Genomic DNA, 19,255 nt, shown 5'->3' with positions numbered 1-19,255 from the left:
CAAAGATTTGTTTATTTATTTAAAGAGGGAGAGTGAGAATGATCAGGGAGAGGGGTGTAGAGGAAAAGCTCTCAAGCAAACTCAGCACTGAGTACAGAGCCCGACGAAGGGCTCCCTCTCACAGCTCTGAGATTGTGACCTGAGCCAAAATCAGGAGCTGGCCAACTGAGACACCCAGGCGCCCCTGTGCTCTTTTGACTTTTACTTAAGAAGTCTTTAGCCCACCCTAAATCTGAAGATTTTCTCCTTTATTATTTCCTATAAGTTTTATCATTTTATCTTTTATATTTAGGACTGAAGCTCTTTTCATATTAATTTTAGTGTTTGATGTAAGGTGTCATTCATTTTTTTCAAAGATGTATCTAGTTTTTCTAGCAACATTTATTAAGAATAATTCTTTAATTTGAATTGCTTTGATAACTTTTTTGAAAATTATCATTTATGTGAGTATTTCTAGATTCTCTATTTTTTTCATTGATCTTCATATTTTTTGTTATCACACTATCTTCAAATCAGTTAATGTAAATCATCTTTGCTCTTCTTTTCTTTTTTTTCCCTCTTATGCTTTTCTAAAATTACTTTGGGTATTACATATTGTTATCATTTTCACATAAATTTTATAATTAGATCATCCATTTCTATAAAAAACACATGCTGGGATGTTAATTGAGATTATTAAATCTATAGATTAATTTGGAGATTGTATCTGAACACTGTTGGGTCTTCCCAGTCCACAAATATGGAATATCTCTTCATGTATGTATGTCTTCTTTATTCACTTTTAGCAGTGTTTTGTAGTTTTAAGGATATAGGTCTTAAACAAATTGTATTAAATTATCCCTAAGCATTTCATATTTTTGATGCTATTATAAAAAAATCGTCTTTACATTTCATTTTCCCATTGCTTATTGCTAGTATGTAGAAATACTACTGTTTTTTTCATATTGACTTTGTATTTTCAAAACTTTGCTAAGATCACTTACTAATTCTAGTAATTTTGTTCAAATTCTTAAGATATTTTGTCTATATTATCTTGTCATCTGTAAACAGTTTTATTAAGTTTAATTCTTTCTTTCCAATGTAAAGACCTATTTATTTCCTTGCCTCGTTCTACTGGTTAGGACCCCCCAGCACGAAGGTCAATGTAAGTAGTAATCAGATATAAATCTGCTGACTCTGGAGGCTTGTTTCCTTCCTCCTTTTGGTAGCTTATCAGAGAGCTGTTGGTAGCTCAGAGAACTGAGCCAGCTTATGGAGAGACAGCAAGGCCTTAAACCGATAATCTGCATTACTGGCATCTGTGTCCCTTGGTCCTGGAAATACATATTCCCTATTATTGCTAGACCCAGATACTCCTTGGTAAATTTCTTGTTACTTAAAGAAACTAAGCATTCCTTCCCCACTCCAAAGCTAACTTACAGATATGTAACAGTGTGGTGGTGGAATTTGACTTGTTCTTGCTCTTGGAGGAGTTTCTAGAGAACACCGAGCTTGCTAGCCAAAGGAGGCTCCTCTGCACTTGGCTGTATTGTGTACAGAGGATCCCTGCCTAACTTGTGGTGTGGATAATGGGAATTCAGTGCACACTGTGTGATTCCTTATTTCTCTGCTTCTAACATTTTCTCCAGTAAATACTATTTATATCTCCATCCTCTGGTGTTGGAGGCTTGTGTCATCCTTGCCCAAATATCGAGAGGGAACATACCTCCCTGATTGTTTTTCTTGTGGGAAAGCATTCATGGAGTGAATCATCATGGAGTATGATGTTTAATGTGAGTTTTCTTATGAAATTCCCTTTGTTTTACAGTTGTAGAAAGTTTTTTTTTTTTTAAAGATTTTATTTTATTTTATTATTTATTTATTTATTTTTTTAAAAGTTTTTTTATTTATTTACTTGAGAGAGAGACAGTGAGAGAGAGCATGAACGAGGAGAAGGTCAGAGAGAGAAGCAGACTCCCCACGGAGCTAGGAGCCCGATGCGGGACTCGATCCCGAGACTCCAGGATCATGACCTGAGCCGAAGGCAGTCGTCCAACCAACTGAGCCACCCAGGCGTCCCAAAAAAGATTTTATTTAGAGAGAAAGAGCCCACTCGAGCAGGGGGTGGGGCATAGGGAGAGGGAGAAAGAAAATCTTGAACAGACTTGCTCAGCAGGAAGCCTGAAGTGGGGCTCAACACAGCACTCAGTCCCAGGGCCCTGAGACCAAGACCTGAGCCGAAATCAAGAGTCCAGCACTCAGCTGGCTGAGCCACCTATGCACCCCAGAAAGTTTTTTTTTTTTTTCATGAACAAATGTTGAATTTTGTCATTCACATCTGCATATGGCCCTGATCATGCATATGGCCTTATTTTAGGTAGGAGATGCTGATAGATTAGATGAGGTTGTGCTTAAGAAGGTAGAATTAATTGACTGCTTATTTAATATAGATACATCATCTCAAAAGAGGTTTTTTTAAATTTAAAATTCTTATCATGAATAATTTTTTTAAAGCTTTTATTTTTTTGACAGCAAGAGCAGGAACACAAGCAGGGGGAGTGGGAGAGGGAGAAGCAGGCTTCCCACCAAACAGGGAGCCCAACGTGAGGCTCCATCCCTGGACCCTGGGATCATGACCTGACCATAGGCAGACACTTAATGACTGAGCCACCTAGGTGCCCCATCATGAATAATTTAAACTTTTTAACACCTTTGTGAGAGATAATCCTTATTTGTTTGTTGATTTGCTTCACTTTAGACTCTGTAATGAATCTGTATTTGATTTTAAGACAGTTTATCTAGGAGTGCCTGGGAGGCTCAGTTGGTTAAGCATCCAACTCTTGATCTCAGCTCAAGTCTTGACCTCAAGGTCATGAGTTCAAGCCCCACATTAGATTCCATGCTAGGCGTGGAGCCTACTTAAGAAAAATAATAAAATAAAAGTTAAAAAGACAATTTATCTATTTAGAAAAGAAAATTTTACAAGGAAGTTACCATTAATTTTTTTCTAACAAATTGTTTCTTCCAGTGGATATTTTGACATATGTGGTCTGGAAGCTAAGTGGCTTACCTGCAACTCGTATAATTGGAAGTGGTTGTAATCTAGACTCTGCCCGTTTCCGTTACCTAATTGGAGAGAAGTTGGGTGTCCATCCCGCAAGCTGCCATGGTTGGATTATTGGAGAACATGGTGATTCTAGTGGTAAGTATAAACCTATTATCATTACGTAATCATACTTATCTCTAATCATGCTTATTTTCTTTAAAGTCCATTTTTTTCCCGATTTTAATATAGCTACATAACTTTCATTTTGTTGGTACTGCCCTGGTTTATCTTTTTCTATTCCTATATTTTGTCTTCTGTTCATGGATTTAGCTACTTCTCATAAAATAGTGCACATAGCGTATAGCTATTTTATGAGAGTTTCTCATATCTGGAGAACTTTACCTTACTTTGATTTTTTAACAAGATTATTAAGATATAATTCACATATTATAAAATTCATCCATTTAAAGTGTATGGGTTTTAGTATATTCAAGGAGTTGTGCAACCATTACTACAAGATAATTACAGTACATTTTCATCACCCCAAAAAGAAACTCCCATTACTGTGCTCACACGAAAGCTAGCCTCAGGCAACCAATAATCTACTTTCGGATTCATTTATTTCAGATTTTTCATGTAAGTAATATTATATAATATGTGGTTTAAACTATTACTTAGGCCACACTGACCTTTTTCTTTTCTGAACTTAAACATCTAATATCTGCTGCACAGTTAGAACTTTCTACTTCTTACAATGTTCTCTAATTTGGCATACATGCAAATCTTTCCATAATGTCAATAAACTCATTTTATAGGGAATAGGGAGCATTTGTTCATTCAATCATTCATTAATTCAAAACATTTAGTGAGCCTTTCTATTGTCCTTTTACTTCAAGGGTCATAATATAATAGATATTCTTAAAATCATGATAAAATTTATCATATACTTTAAAACTTTTTTCACTTAAGTATATATAAAACATGCTGAAAAATTGTACAGAATATAAATTTATAGCTCAATAAATCATCAAATAGTGAACATATCTGTGTAATTACCATTCTGGTAAATGTACCAGAAAACACTTTCATGACCTTTCTCAATTACTGTCCTTCCTTTTCCCAAGCTGAACTTCTCATACCATGGTGTTTTACTTTAGAAAACAAATGTTTTTTTTGGTTTTGTTTTGTTTTGTTTTTGTTTTTGTTTTTAAAGATTTTATTTACTTAACAGACAGAGATCACAAGTAGGCAGAGAGGCAGGCAGAGAGAGAGGAGGAAGCAGGCTCAGCAGGGGCTGAGCAGAGAGCCCATTGCGGGGCTCGATCTCAGGACACTGGGATCATGACCTGAGCCAAAGGCAGAGGCTTTAACCCACTGAGCCACCTAGGCGCCCCCAAAACAAATGTTTTTGATTTGACTTAGATAAATATTTGTTTCACCAGTGCCTTAATTTGACCCTTTTTGCTTGTGTTATTTTCTTAACTCAGTTCTTCCTCCTCAAAGTCCTTAAAATTGATTTTCCTAGGTATGTTTTAATGTCTCACACTTAATATTCCATAATTTTATTTTTTAAAAAGTAGTATATTCTGATTAGTATTGATTTGAATATATTTATTATTTAATTTAGTGAGATTTTCTTTTGTTTCTTTTCTCTTTACTGCTTTCTACTTGATCAGTTAAACTTTCTTTAATTTCTTTTACTACTTTGGATTATACAATCAGTTTGTAAGTGGTTACCTATATTCATACTTGTCCTCAAAATAATTAGTCTGTTTATTCTTCTTTGGAATAGACCTTACAATGTATTAAGTTTGACTGACCTTGTTCTCTCACATATGTAATTACAGTTGACCCTTGAACAACATGGAGGTTAGGGGTTCCAATCCCCACACAGTTGAAAATCTGCATATAACTTTTGACTCCCCCCAGATTTAATTACTGATAGCTTACCATTGACTGGAAGCCTTAGTGGTAACATAAGCAGTTAATTCAATCAAAGTATGTTATACATATTATATGCTCTTTTCTTTAGAGTAATACCTTGTTCATCTGCAAGTTTTTTTCAAATTGTTGCACGTCTCCAAAACATTTTCCAATATACTTACTAGAAAAAATTCTTGTATAAGGAGACTCACACAGTTCTACCTGTGTTGTTCAAGGGACAACAGTATTAACTACTTTTGGGGTTCCATTCTGTTTTCGTCTCTCCAAAGTAGTTATTACTATTTAAGTGTAACACCTGTCTGGATTTGTGTACCTGTTTGCCGTTTGTATTGCTTATCTTTATTTCCTGTATCTGTCTCCTTCCCCTGGATTCAGTTCTTTCTTCCTGAAGTATATCTTCAGGAAGTATATCTTGTCAGTTTTGTTCATATGGAAGTGTTTTAGACTCACCTCATTCTTGAATGAGAGTTCCGGGTTGACAGTTACTCCCTGTCAGCTCTTTGTTACTGTTGTGTAGTGTTTGCTGCTCTTTTCCTTCGAGCTCCTTCTGATGTTTTATCTCATCCTTTTCTTTGTGGATCCTGCAGATGCATCTTGCTTTAAATGCCTCCTATACCACAAAATTACAAATGACTTCTACTACATATTTTTCTAATACTTTATAATTTTGGTTTTTGTTTCTTTCTTTTGTCCATTTAAAACTTATTTTTATATATGTGTAAAATAGTTACCTAACTTTATAATAGAAACCCACTGAACTCAAAGAACTGATGCAGTACAAGAAAGAAGAATTTATTCTGAGATGTGTTTCTTTCAGTGCCTTTATGGAGTGGGGTGAATGTTGCTGGTGTTGCTCTGAAGACTCTAAACCCTAAATTAGGAACTGATTCAGACAAAGAGCAGTGGAAAAATATACATAAACAAGTTGTTGAAAGGTAACAGTACTTATTCAATGTCTCAGTGCCTTAATAATCAGTCTTAAGAATTAGTTTCACAAACAAAAAGTATGCACGTGATCTTTGCCTTTTTTGTGATAAATAATTCTAACCTTCTGAAAATCTCCAAATTCAGAATTATATTATGCATAGCTTTCTTTGGGGGTCATTTTTTAAAAATTTATTTGACAGACAGAGATCACAAGTAGGCAGAGGGGCAAGCAGAGAGGGAGAGAGAGGAGGAGGAAGCAGGCTCCCCGCCGAGCAGAGAGCCTGATGCAGGGCTCGATCCCAGGACCCTGAGATCATGACCTGAGTTGAAGGCAGAGGCTTAACCCACTGAGCCACCGAGACACCCCTTTGGGGGTCATTTTTTAAAGGAAAATCTGCTTATACTTTCACAAGAACTCATATGTGTTTGGAGGGAATATAGCATAGTGATTATGATCATGGATTTCGGAACCAGATTGTTGAGGCTTGAACCTGCTCACCATTTGCTAGTGGTATGATATTGAGAACTTATTTAAAATATTAAAAGTACAGTTTCTTCATCTTTTTTTCTATTGAAGTATAATTAACATACGGTGTTATACTAGTTTCAGGTATACAACATAGGATATTGATTGATGTATAATTCTATACATTAATCAGTGCTCACCACAATAAGTGTTGTCACCATCTGTCATCATACAACATTATAACAATATTATTGGTTACATTCTTTAAGCTGTACTTTTCATCTCCATCACTTATTTATTTCATAACTGGAAATTTATATCTATTAATCCCTTTTATCTATTTTGTCCATCCCTCCACCACCTCCCCTCTGGCAACTACTAATTTCTTTTCTGTATTTAAGAGTCTGTTTTTGTTTGTTTGTTTGTTTTTTAATATTCCACATATAAGTGAAATTGTATGGTATTGGTATTTCTCTGTCTTACTTCACTTAGCATAATGCCCTCCAAGTTTTCCGTTTTGTTGCAAATGGTAAGATTTCACTCTTTTCTATGGGTGAGTAATATTCCACCACATCATCTTTATCCATTCATCTATTGATAGGCACTTGGGTGGTTTCCATATTTTGGCTCTTGTAAATAATGCTGCACATCCTTTTCCTCTAATAATAGAGCCTGTGAAGGTTATTTTGAACAGTAAATGAGTTAGTACATGTAAAATGCTTAGAATAGTACCTAGAAATGATTAAATGTTCATCAAATGATTTGATGAAAAGAAATATGAAATTGATCAGACGATCAGAAGTTAACTAGGTTTATTTATAAGTAAAATAAGTGTCCCAACTCTATACATCAACTTTAAGAGCACACATGATTCTCCTTCATGCTTTAGTCAAGCATATGAGTAGAAGTTATAGAACTTAGAAATCACTGTTGGGTATTCAAAACTGGAATATTAAACCTACAAAAAAATACATCTAGATGTATGGGGGGAGGGACAGAGGGAGAGAATCTTCAACCAGACTTCCTGCTTAGTGCAGGGCCCTATGTAGGCACTTGACCTCATGACACAAATCATGACCTGAGCTGAAACCGGCGGTTGGACGCTCAACTGACTAAACCACCCAGACCCTCGATAGTATCTTTTGATGTACAAAATTTAAAAAGTTTTTATGAAATCCAATTTGCCTTTTTATTCCTTATGTTGCTTTTGTCATCATATCAAATAAAGCAATGCCGAATGCAATGTTGTGAAGCTTTTCCCCTATGTTTTCATGTAAAAAAGTGTCATGGTTTTAGGTCTTTTATTTATATCCTATCCATCTTGAGTTAATTTTTGTATTTGGTCTTAGGTAAGGGTCCAACTTCATTCTTCTTCATGTGGATATCTAGTTTTCATTCTTCTTCATGTGGATATCTAGTTTTCATTCTTCTTCATGTGGATATCTAGTTTTCATTCTTCTTCATGTGGATATCTAGTTTTCATTCTTCTTCATGTGGATATCTAGTTTTCATTCTTCTTCATGTGGATATCTAGTTTTCATTCTTCTTCATGTGGATATCTAGTTTTCATTCTTCTTCATGTGGATATCTAGTTTTCTCAGCATCTTTTGTTGAAAAGACCGTCCTTTCCCCATTCAGTGGTTTTGGCACCCTTGTTGAAAATCAATTGACCATAGATATGGAAATCGGTTTTTGGATCTCTGTTCTATTTCATTGGCCTATATGTTTATCGTGGTGCCAGTACTACACTGTTTTGTTTACTGTAGCTTTGTAGTAAGTTTGGAAATTAGGCAAACTGAGTCCTTCAGTTTTGTTCTTCCCTTTCAAGATTGTTTTGGCTATTCAGGGTCCCTGAAATTCCCTGAGATTTTCACTTTAGGTTTATTTATGTCATCTTTAATTTCTTTCAACAATATTTTGTAGTTTTTTTTGGACAATTCTTTCACTTCCTTTGTTAATTCCTAAGTATTGTATTCTTTTTGATGTTGTTGTAAGTGGAATTGTTTTCTTAATTTTCTTTTCATATTGTTCATTATTAGTGTATATAAATGCAATTTTTGTATGTTGACTTTATATTCTGTTACTTTGCTGAGTTCATTTATTCTAACAGTATGTGTGTGTGTGTGTGTGTGTGTGTGTTATGTGTGTGAGAGAGTGTGATCTTTAGAGTTATCTATATATAAGATCACATTGTCTGAGCAGAGATAGTTTTACTTCTTTCCAATTTGAATGTCCTTTATTTCTCTCTCTTGTCTAACTGCTCTGGATAGATTTTCCAATTCTGTGTTGAATAGAAGTGGCAAACTGGGCATTTTTGCCTTGTTCCTGATCTTTTTTTCCCCCTAAGATTTTACTTATTTATTTATTTGACAGAGAGAGACACAGTGAGAGAAGGAACACAAGCAGGGAGAGTGGGAGAGGGAGAAGCAGGCTTCCGGCTGAGCAGGGAGCCCAATGCAGGGCTCGATCCCAGGACCCTGGGATCAAGAACTGAGCTGAAGGCAGATGCTTAATGACTGAGCCACCCAGGCACCCCTTCCTTGTTCCTGATCTTAAAGGAAAAACTTTCAGTCTTTCACCATTGACTGTGATCGCTGTAGGTTTTTCATATATGGCTTTTATTATGTCGAAGTAGTTTCCTTAATTCCTGGTTTCTTAAATGTTTTTGTTATGAAAAGGTGTTGAATTTTGTCAGATGATTTTTTTGTATCAAATGGGATGATAATGTGTTTTTTTTCTCATTATGTTAATGTGTCAAATTATGTTGATGAATTTTGGTGTATCAAACCATTCTTACATTCCATTCCAGGAATAAATATCACTTGGTTATAGTGTATAATTCTTTGAAAATGCCCCAAATTTGGCTTGCTAGCAATTTGTTGAGGTGTTTTGCATCAGTATTCATAAGAAACATTGATCTGAAGTTTTCTTTTCTTATGGCGACTTCATCTGGCTGTGGAATCAGGGTGATGCTGGCTTCATTGAATCAGTTAGGAAGAATTCCCTCCTCTTCAATTTTTTCGGAAAAGTTTAAAAAGGATTGGTCCAGGGCTTTTCTTTTTGGGGAGATTTTTGATTACAGACAAACATTCTTATTTTATATAGGTCTTAATCTGTTCTTCTGTTTATATATGATTTAGTCTTGCTAGGTTAGATCTAAGAATTTGTCTGTCCATTTCATCCAGGTTATCTAATTCATTGGCATACAGTTTTTGTAGTGATCTATTATTTGATGCATAAATGTTTATAATTGTTATGTTTTCTTGCTGTTTTGAATCTTTTATGAATATATACTGTCCCTCTTTGGCTATTATAAACTTTCTTGATTTCTATTTTGTATGATATTCAACCACCTCTGCTTTCTTTTGGCTACTATTTGCATAAAATATCTTTTCTATCCTTTTACTTTCAAACTATTTGTCTTGGATCTCAAATGAGTCTCTTATAGGCAATGTATACTTAGATATGTAGTTTTATCCATTCTGCCAATCTGTGTCTTTTGATTAGAAACTTTAACCCACTTACATTTAAAGTAATTACTGATTAGGGGGAAGTATGTCATTGTGCTATTTGCTTTCTGTATGCCTTAGAGCTTTCTGCTCCTCATTTCCTGTATTATTGTCTTCTTTTGTGTTCAGTTGATTGTTTTGGTAATGATATATTTAAAATTTCTTCTGTATATATTCTGTAACTATTATAGTTATTTTCTTTTGGGTTACCATGGGTATTACACTTAACATCCTAAAATTATAACACACTTATTTGAATTTATACCAGCTTAACTTCAGTAACATACAAAAGCTCTGCTCCTTTACAGCTCCATCCTCATCCTTTTTGATTATTGATATAAAAAAGTACATGTCTATACATTGTATGCCTTCTAAATAAGCTAATAACTCTTTTTTTTTTTTAAGATTTTATTTATTTATTTGACAGAGAGAAATCACAAGTAGATGGAGAGGCAGGCAGAGAGAGAGGGAAGCAGGCTCTCCGCTGAGCAGAGAGCCCGATGCGGGACTCGATCCCAGGACTCTGAGATCACGACCTGAGCCGAAGGCAGCGGCTTAACCCACTGAGCCGCCCAGGCGCCCCAAATAAGCTAATAACTCTTAACTGCATTAGTCTTTTAGCTTTGAAAACAAGAATTACAAACTAAAGTCACAATAATATTATCTTTTTGATTGTTTTTAAAAAATGTATTGGTCTATTAAATTATTTTTTAAAAAGTAGAATTATAACCATTGTTACAATATTACTAGCTTTTTATAATTGCCCATGCATTTTCCTTTATTGAGACCTTTCTGCTTTTATATGGCTTTGAGTTACTGTTCATTTTACCCTACAGAACTCTACTGAGTATTTTTTACAGGTCAGGACTAATGGTGATAACTCCCTCAACTGTGGTTTCTTTGGGGATATCTTAATTTCTCCCTCATTTTAGAAGGACAGTTTTGCCACATATAAATTGTAAGATCCTTTGTTGACAGGTCTTTTTGCAATGATCGGGGGGAGTTGCAACAACAATGGCTGCCTTTCTTTTTCTACACATCTGTCATCAGAAGCAACCCATCAGCCATTAGAGCACAGATCCCTGATATTTAGAGGACGGTGTCCTCCTTGCAGGCCGTGCCCAAGCTGCTTGGTGAACATGTGAACAGCTGCCTGCTGAAGTTGGGGGATGAGTAGCTTCTACTGTGCTAAGAGCGGAAACTGGCCAAAATTAACTACAAATTACCGTTGGAACCTTTCCCTGAAAGTTTCAAGCCTTTAATAGACTCCACAGTCCCAGAATAGCTATATCAGACAGATTTTGACAAAACAGTTATTGTCGAGGTGAGGAGATAGAATCCTGGTGCTTCCTACTTCATCATCTTTTCAGAATTGTCCAGTGCTTAAACCAATTTTTTTTTTTTAATCTAGAAAACTGTTTCGTGCAAAAGCATACCCAAAGTCATCTTCCTAGATAGTCCTGCCTTTTTGGAAAGGATCCATACCTACTGTTAACCATCTACCCATGATACCTCTCCATGATCTTGGGTGATCCTCTTTGTATCATATATTCCTCAGAGTTCCTTTGACAAACATATCTTCAATATTTTATACATAAGAAAAAAGACAAGCTGGTATACCTATAACCACCAAGATCTATAAAACAGGTAACCAAAATCACTCACTGGTGTTTTGGTAATCCTTAGTCAATTGGACTATCATAGCTTCCACTTTGATTTATTATCACTGTACCTTATTAAATGTATTGACAGACTCATTTAATTGTGTGTTTGATATTTCTAAAACAAATTTATTTCCTCCTCTGGCCTAATTATTTCTAGAGAGATCACATCAGTTGGAAGTTTTAGGTCAACTATCTTTTCATTTTGGTTATTTTTATCAGTATGTTTCATTTTCTTTCTTTTCCCATTTTCTTTTTTTTCTTAGAGAAAAAGGGATAGAGAAAGCACACACACAGAGGAGGAAGGGCTGAGGGAGAGTGAGAGACTCTTAAGCAGACTTCACACCCAGCATGGAGTCTGACTCGGGGCTTGATCTCACAACCCTGAAATCATGACCTGAGCCAAAATCAAGAGTTGGATGCTTAACCAACGGAACCACCCAGGCACCTCTTATTTTCTTAAATTTCCTTACAGAAACCTACTAACCTTTGTTATACCAAATAGCTTTGGCTAAGAGATCAAGTTAGTGCCTAGCAAAAAAACCTGTTAATATTATAGTATCATTTTCTATTCTTCTTAACACAAGTGTCCTTTACCCATATACCACATATTTCCAGATACAGGGGCCATTACAGGCCATTTCCTAGTACATGCAGAAATGACCTGATCTGGAGGCAGAAACACAACTCAATCACTAAGGAACCTGTTTTAGCCAATACTAGTTTGCAAATGTCAGCAGAGCCACCGATCTAGTTCTTGCAGGAATGTTACAACATTGGTCTCTGTCTATCCAATTTCTAATAATTGTATCACAGGGAATGTTATAGTTTCTTTCTAATTTAAAATGCTGTTACTATATGGGAATAATGATTAAGATTACATTTTCCACTGAAGTTCTGTGTGATTTAAATACCAAATACTGTGGGGTGCCTGATTGGCTCAGTTGTTAGACATCTGCCTTCAGCTTGGATCATGATCCTGGGGTTCTCGGATCAAGCCCCATACTGGCTTCCTGCTGAGTGGGAAGCCTGCTTCTCCCTTCCCTACTCCCCCTGCTTGTGTTCCTTCTCTTGCTGTCTCTGTCAAATGAATAAATAAATTAATTAAATCTTTTAAAAAAAGAACTTTCTTTAAAAATAAATACCAAAGGGCACCTGGGTGGCTCAGTGGGTTACGCCTCTGCCTTCAGTTCAGGTCATGATCCCAGGGTCCTGGGATCCAGCCCCGCATCCGGCTCTCTGCTCAGCAAGGAGCCTGTTTCCCCTCCCCTCTGCCTGTCTCTGCCTACGTGTGATCTCTCTCTCTGTCAAATAAATAAAATCTTTAAAATATATATATATATATATATATATATATATATATATATATATATATATATAAAAAAAACTGATTGCTCTGATAAAAACGTGGAAGTATATCCTATTAAATCATGATGTCACTGCCCTGCAATTGTTGGTTAGCCACTGGAAAATCTGAGGCTATAATAGAAAATAGTTGGGTTGTTTTAGATAAAAACTAGCAGTCTCATGAGGATCCTTTATAATTAGAGATCCTCTGCTAAATGACCAAGGTGCAAATAATTTAATTTGAACACTGCATTGTCGGGAAGACTAACTGGAATGTGTACTGATCTGTAATATGTTGCTGTATTTGTTTTTTTTTTTTTGAAAGATTTTATTTATTTGTTTGACAGAGAGATCACAAGTAGGCAGAGAAGCAGGGTAAGAGAGAGGAAGAAGCAAGCTCCCCGCTGAGCAGAGAACCCAGAACAATCAGTTTTTGTGTTAAGATAGTAGCGTTAAAACAGCTTGTTATATTTGCTTCCTTTACCTTTCTCTTTATAGCAGCACTTTTATTTTCATCAGGATGGTTAAAAATTAAAGGATTATATTTTTAGCCATTTTTTCCTCAACCGTTTTCTCTTTGTCAATCTATTTTGTTAGTTCCTGAGAGGGTGGATCTATCACCCAGATTCCACTGGTAAGTTTTTTTTCCCCAGTTATCTACTGCAGAGCTTTCTTCAACTCATATATAATCAATCAGCCATTAGAGTCTCCCTCTCTTTCCTTTTACTTACCCCACAGAGTCTTGGTCATATTGAATTGAGAGTCTGAAAGTTAATCCTACATTTGATAGTAATCTGCATGCCTTCTAACTATGGCCCTAGTTTTAGATTCAGCTGAGCCCACAGTCAAATGAGTATAGTCCAGTCTTAACTTTCCTGTGCTGAGGTGGTCCATACAACACATCGGTCTTATCTTTTGCTACCAAGGGTACTGTGTACAGTCCTGGGGCCTTGAAACTGTGCCCACGTGGTTGTAAGACCACCTGATATGAATACTGATGCCAAACATTCCTTTTACTATTTTGGATCCTTTCTCAGAACTAAACAAACTTAGTTCTTTGTTCTTTGCTTTTGACCATCCAAATCTTTGGGTGGCAATGCAGAAATAGAATACATATTTATTATAGAAACTGGGAAAATTCAGAAAAGTGTAAAGAAGATCATATCACTTGTGGGGCACCTGGGTGGCTCAGTGGGTTAAGCCTCTTCCTTCAGCTCCGGTCATGATCTCAGGGTCCTGGGATGGAGCCCCGCATCGGGCTATCTGCTTGGTGGGGAGCCTGCTTCCCCGCCTCTCTGCCTACTTGTGATCTCTCTGTCTCTCTATGTTAAATAAACAATAAAATATTTTTTAAAAAAGATCATATCACTTGTAATATCACTTAAAAATAATCACTGGGAAAAACTTTGTGTATTAATGCAATTCTAAAGTTTTTATAGATATGAATGATGTTTGTTATGAGCCTGAGATAAGAAATTGCATAATGTTTAGGACTGTGTCTTTTTTTCTATTTATTTATTTATTTATTTATTTATTATTTTTATTAACATACAAAAAATAATGTATTATTTGCCCCCGAGGTACAGGTCTGTGAATTGTCAGACTTACACACTTCATAGCACTCACCGCAGCACACACCCTCCCCAATGTCCATAACCCAACCACCCTCTCCATACCCCCCTCCCAGCAACCCTCAGTTTGTTTTGTGAGATTGAAAGTTTGCCTCCCTCCTGATCCCATCTTGTTTAATTTTTTCCTTCTCTCCCAAGTCCCCCACTTTGTCTCAAATTCCTCATATCAGGAAGATCATATGATAATTGTCTTTCTCTGATTGACTTATTTCACTCCGCATAATACCCTCTAGTTCCATCCACATCGTTGCAAATGGCAAGATTTTATTTCTTTTGATGGCTTCATAGTATTCCATTGTAGATATATACCACATCTTCTTTATCCATTCATCTGTTGATGGATATCTAGGTTTGTTAGGACTGTGCTTTTTTCCTTTGAAAATGTATCATGAACATATTCCAGTATTTTCATATATTATTGATTTAATAATTTATTTGTTTTTATTTCTTTAAGATTTTATTTATTTATCAGAGGGGGGGCAGAGAGCAAGCACAGGCAGACAGAATGGCAGGCAGAGGCAGAGGGAGAAGCAGACTCCCCGCTGAGCAAGGAGCCCGATGTGGGACTCGATCCCAGGATGCTGGGATCATGACCTGAGCCGAAGGCAGCTGCCCAGCCAACTGAGCCACTCAGGCGTCCCTAATAATTTATTCTTATGAATAATATGTACACATAGCTTTTACTTACATAAAGTTACATTGGCACTCTAGTAACAGCTTTAAGTGGTCAGCAAGATGTATATGCTAACCTTCAAGATGATCAGATTCTGTTTGCATACTTAAGCAACAATAAAAAAATTTCCAAAAAAGTTTCATCTTTAGTGCATATGTGCATATGCCCTAGGATTCTGCTTTTATGATAAGAGAAGGGTAGGTTAGTTATTACTTAAATTGAATAATGAAGTTTATGAAAATAGTATATAAACTTCTATTGCCTGTTCATAAATAATTTCTAGAAAAAATCTCTGGGAGTGGCATTGACATATAGGTTACTTCAAATTGGATTTTTGAAAAATAATGTTTTCTCTGAGTTGATTTGCCATTAATTTGATTTTCTTACTTTCTATAACAATAGTGCCTACGAGATTATCAAACTTAAAGGGTATACCTCTTGGGCTATTGGACTGTCTGTGACAGATCTGGCAGGATCAATTTTGAAAAATCTTAGGAGAGTGCATCCAGTTTCGACTATGGTTAAGGTAGGCTTAAATTGACTCTTCATTCATCATCTTTAATATTTGTTGATTCTCTACTGTGTGCCAGGCATTATACAAGACGTTGAGGATATAATGGTGAACAAAAAAGGCCCTGACCTCATAAAGTTCAAGAAAAAATGGACTTAATAAAACAATTATAGTAAATATATAATAATAAATTACGATAAGTGAAATGATGGAAAACTACCAAGTATTTAAGAGTATACAAGAAGAGAATTTAAGTACCCTGGGTAGAAGCATGGATAATAGTAAGGGAAGACTTCCTAAGGAAGTCAAATGTGACCTATTCTGAATAATGAGTAGGAGTTCATTTGGAAGGCTGGACTAAAAGTCTAAGCAGAGGGAATACACATACAGAGGAACAGAGGTCAATATAAATAGAGGGCACTTGTGGAGCTTAAAAAAGGGGAGTTTCTGGAATGTAGAGAATGAAGGGAAGTACATGTGAGGCTGGAGAAGCAAGCAGGGTTTGGTACTGAAAGCTTTATAAAAGGATTTGGATCCTTATCATAAAGGCTATGGGAAGCCACCGAAAGAATTCAAGGGAGGGGCGTCTGGGTTGCTCATTGGGTTAAAGCCTCTGCCTTTGGCTCAGGTCATGATCCCAGGGTACTGGGATTGAGCCCTGCATCCGGCTCTCTGCTCAGCAGGGAGCCTGTTTCCTCCTCTCTCTCTCTTTCTCTGCCTGCCTCTCTGCCTACTTGTGATCTCTGTCAAATAAATAAATAAAATCTTTTAAAAAAAAAAAAGAAATAGAATTTGACTCCCCACAAAAAGCAGAATTACTGTTAGGTGGATGCTTATTTGAGGTTGGTATGCATTAATTAATTTAGTTAAAGATTGTCTTTATTGTGTAGTTTTCTACACGGATGTGTGCATAGGAATGGGGAGGGAAGGTAGATGAATTCATGTGGGTGTAGGTTTTACTTGCTGGAGCATGAAAGAGAGGGTGGGGGAGAAAGTAGAAGGGAGGGATGGGGGAAGTGAGCTTTTGGCTTATACACTTGTTAGTAATGGGTTTGACTTTCTGCTGAAGGGTCACAGACAAAATTCAAGACCTTTGTCCTTGAATGTGATCTACATACAAATGAATAAATTATAAAAAGAAAATGAATAATAAGGACTTTAAGAAATATTCATAAACTGAAAATTAAAACAGGGCAGAAGGTCTTAGTATATGGTGAAAGAGTTACAGGATAAGTCATGGATATGGAGGGATGCTCTAACAAGGTCCACAGTAGGATACTTGGGATGGGGGAGAAGGGGTCTATGAGCTGACGACATCAAGAAGCTGGAAAGAAAGGGGCTTGGACAGTGAAGTCACCAAGGTTAATCACAGAAATCAGAGCCGAGAGGAAAAACTGTGAGCAAGGTTTCAGTCTTTTATGAATGAGATGGAGTAACCAAGAGGTTAGTAAATGGTCATTAGTAGATGAGCCTCAAAAAATAGGGGGAATGTTAGGAGAGTAGGGGCTAATGATTTGAAAGAGACAATGAGTACACAACGGATACCACACACCCCTCCTCTTTTGAGGGTATGCAGAAGATACGGGAGAATAAGCAATGACCCCTAGGGCCCTCCTGAGGCAAGGTCAGGGAGATGTCAAATGCTCTGAGGAGAGACTGAGATTGAGTAATATGGGAATTTCATAGTTCTTATTGAACAAATCAATGGACAAGTTATATTCTAAAAGAAAATTTTGATAAAACATTTGACATTAAGAACATAATCAATCCTGTACTCTTTTCTTTTTATCCCAGTTACTTCAGTTTTATTACTTCACATTTTCAGCAAATAAATAAGGGTATAAAACAGTTTATTTCATATTAATATATTGACTGGATTTTTTTCCCCAAATATATAGGGAATTGTTTTTAAATAGCCATTTCCTCATTTCATGGCCAGTCCAGGAACAAATGAGAGCCAATTTTAGTGTATTCAAGAGTCATATTGTCATACAGTCAACGAGGCATGAAGCCTAAAGAGAAGAAGGGACTAGTAGCAGTCATGGTCAACACATAGGACCAGGCAGGGCCAGGCCCCAGGGGCCAGTGGGATTTCCATCCCACTCAGCAGCCTGCAAATGGCACGATGGGATGGATATACATTCTTCAGTTCTAGTCTGAGAAGCCCCTTCTAGAATAAAGAGAAAGCAGACGGGAAACAAATCCCCAAATCACTAACAGGAAAGCAAAGGGGCTTCCTCCTCAGCCACAGTGGTCTTGTTTCTGATGCCACCCAATCCCCAGCAACTCAAGCTGAAACTCCCAAAAGTTACACAGAGGTGGCAACAGAATGACCAAGGGAAGAGAAGGGAGGGCAAGGTGAGTGTAACTGGAGCTGGAGCCCGGCTGGGAATGGACTGTGGGCTGGTGGTCTGGTGGGGCGGTAGCCTTCCATGGCTAGGCACAGACCAGAGAGGAGGGAATGTGAGAACAGCCTGGCAGGGGCCCTCAGAGGAAGACATGTGGCTGGTGTGATGGAGCTTTTGAGGTTGAGTATAAAGTGCCTACCAAAGTGAGGGAACCGCGCTGGGGTGGAGGAGGTAGCCAGAGTCCCTTTGTGGGAGACTAGAATGAAACAGGAGCAAGGGCCACACCCTGAGATCCTCAGAAACGGTGAGAGGGAAGCTTGGCTGAGTAGCACCTGCGGGCTCTGAGCTGCTGTGGGACACTGACTGGAAGGTACCACTCCAGAGTCAAGGAGCCTCTTCTTTCCCTCTGTGCTAGTTCCCGGTAACTGTTTAATTTTAAGGAAGGAAGGAGGGAGAATGAGACCTTCCCATTGCTGCCTCCAACCCTAGACTGAACCCCAAGCGGTGGATAGGAAAGAACAATGAGTGGTGGAAGGCGGAGGTGTGAGGGGGCCTCTTGGGTCTTCTCTTCCAGGGGGTAGTAGGAGGGTGGCAGAAACAGGTTTGTGGGCATGTAGGCCTGTAAGTTTGTTGCCCAGGTTTGTAATCACCTCCAGAAGCTGCTTCTGCAACCTTGGCTTTGGCTGCAGGAGTGGAGGGAACATCAGGGCTGCTAGCTGGAGGTTCCAGGAGGGATAAGGTTGTGGCCATGGTTGCAACTATTCCATGTTCATCACACGAGGTCCTAGATAGAAGTCAAATGGAGTGGTGGATAGAAGTAGCCAGAATGACAGGGGTACATTCCATTGGTAACTGGCAGGGGAAAGACAAGGGCCCTGCGAGGCACATGAGAGTACCTGTAGGCTGCATTGGAGGCTTCAGCTTTGGAGAATGGAGCTCTCACCTGTAGCATCTGGTGTCTGACTCAGCGGTGGCTCTTGGTGTAAAGGTCTGCTTAAACAAAGCAGTCACTTTCCCAGCCACTTCAACCTTCACTGTTCTCTTGATGTAGTTTACATCCAACACAGGTCGCTTGGTTTTGCAGTCCGTTATCAGATAAAATGGCATCATGAAGGATTGGATGGCATCTTTTCTTTGGACAGAGAAGTGGAACTGGGAAGGTAATAGTAGATGGTGCCTCTCTTGGTGCCTTTGAAGACCTCTGGCATGTTCT

General features: G+C 37.5%; 1 protein-coding gene across 2 annotated transcripts in view; it reads left to right on the top strand.

Moving 5' to 3' along the window:
- Window positions 1–19,255, top strand: part of LOC101687503 (L-lactate dehydrogenase C chain) — a 49,739-nt gene that overhangs the window by 29,527 nt on the left and 957 nt on the right. For both annotated transcript variants that reach the window (XM_045066149.1, XM_004752096.3), the window contains exons 5-7: window positions 3,008–3,181; window positions 5,787–5,904; window positions 15,586–15,709. In XM_045066149.1, the coding sequence (XP_044922084.1) occupies window positions 3,008–3,181; window positions 5,787–5,904; window positions 15,586–15,709 (416 nt within the window). The remainder of the gene's footprint in view (window positions 1–3,007; window positions 3,182–5,786; window positions 5,905–15,585; window positions 15,710–19,255) is intronic.

This window comes from Mustela putorius, unplaced genomic scaffold (assembly GCF_011764305.1).
Source record: "Mustela putorius furo isolate JIRA1106 unplaced genomic scaffold, ASM1176430v1.1 tig00003859_pilon_pilon_pilon, whole genome shotgun sequence".
NCBI lineage: Eukaryota > Metazoa > Chordata > Mammalia > Carnivora > Mustelidae > Mustela > Mustela putorius.
The sequence above is the reverse complement of the archived record's forward strand: the minus strand, read 5'-3'. Positions and strand labels throughout refer to the sequence as shown.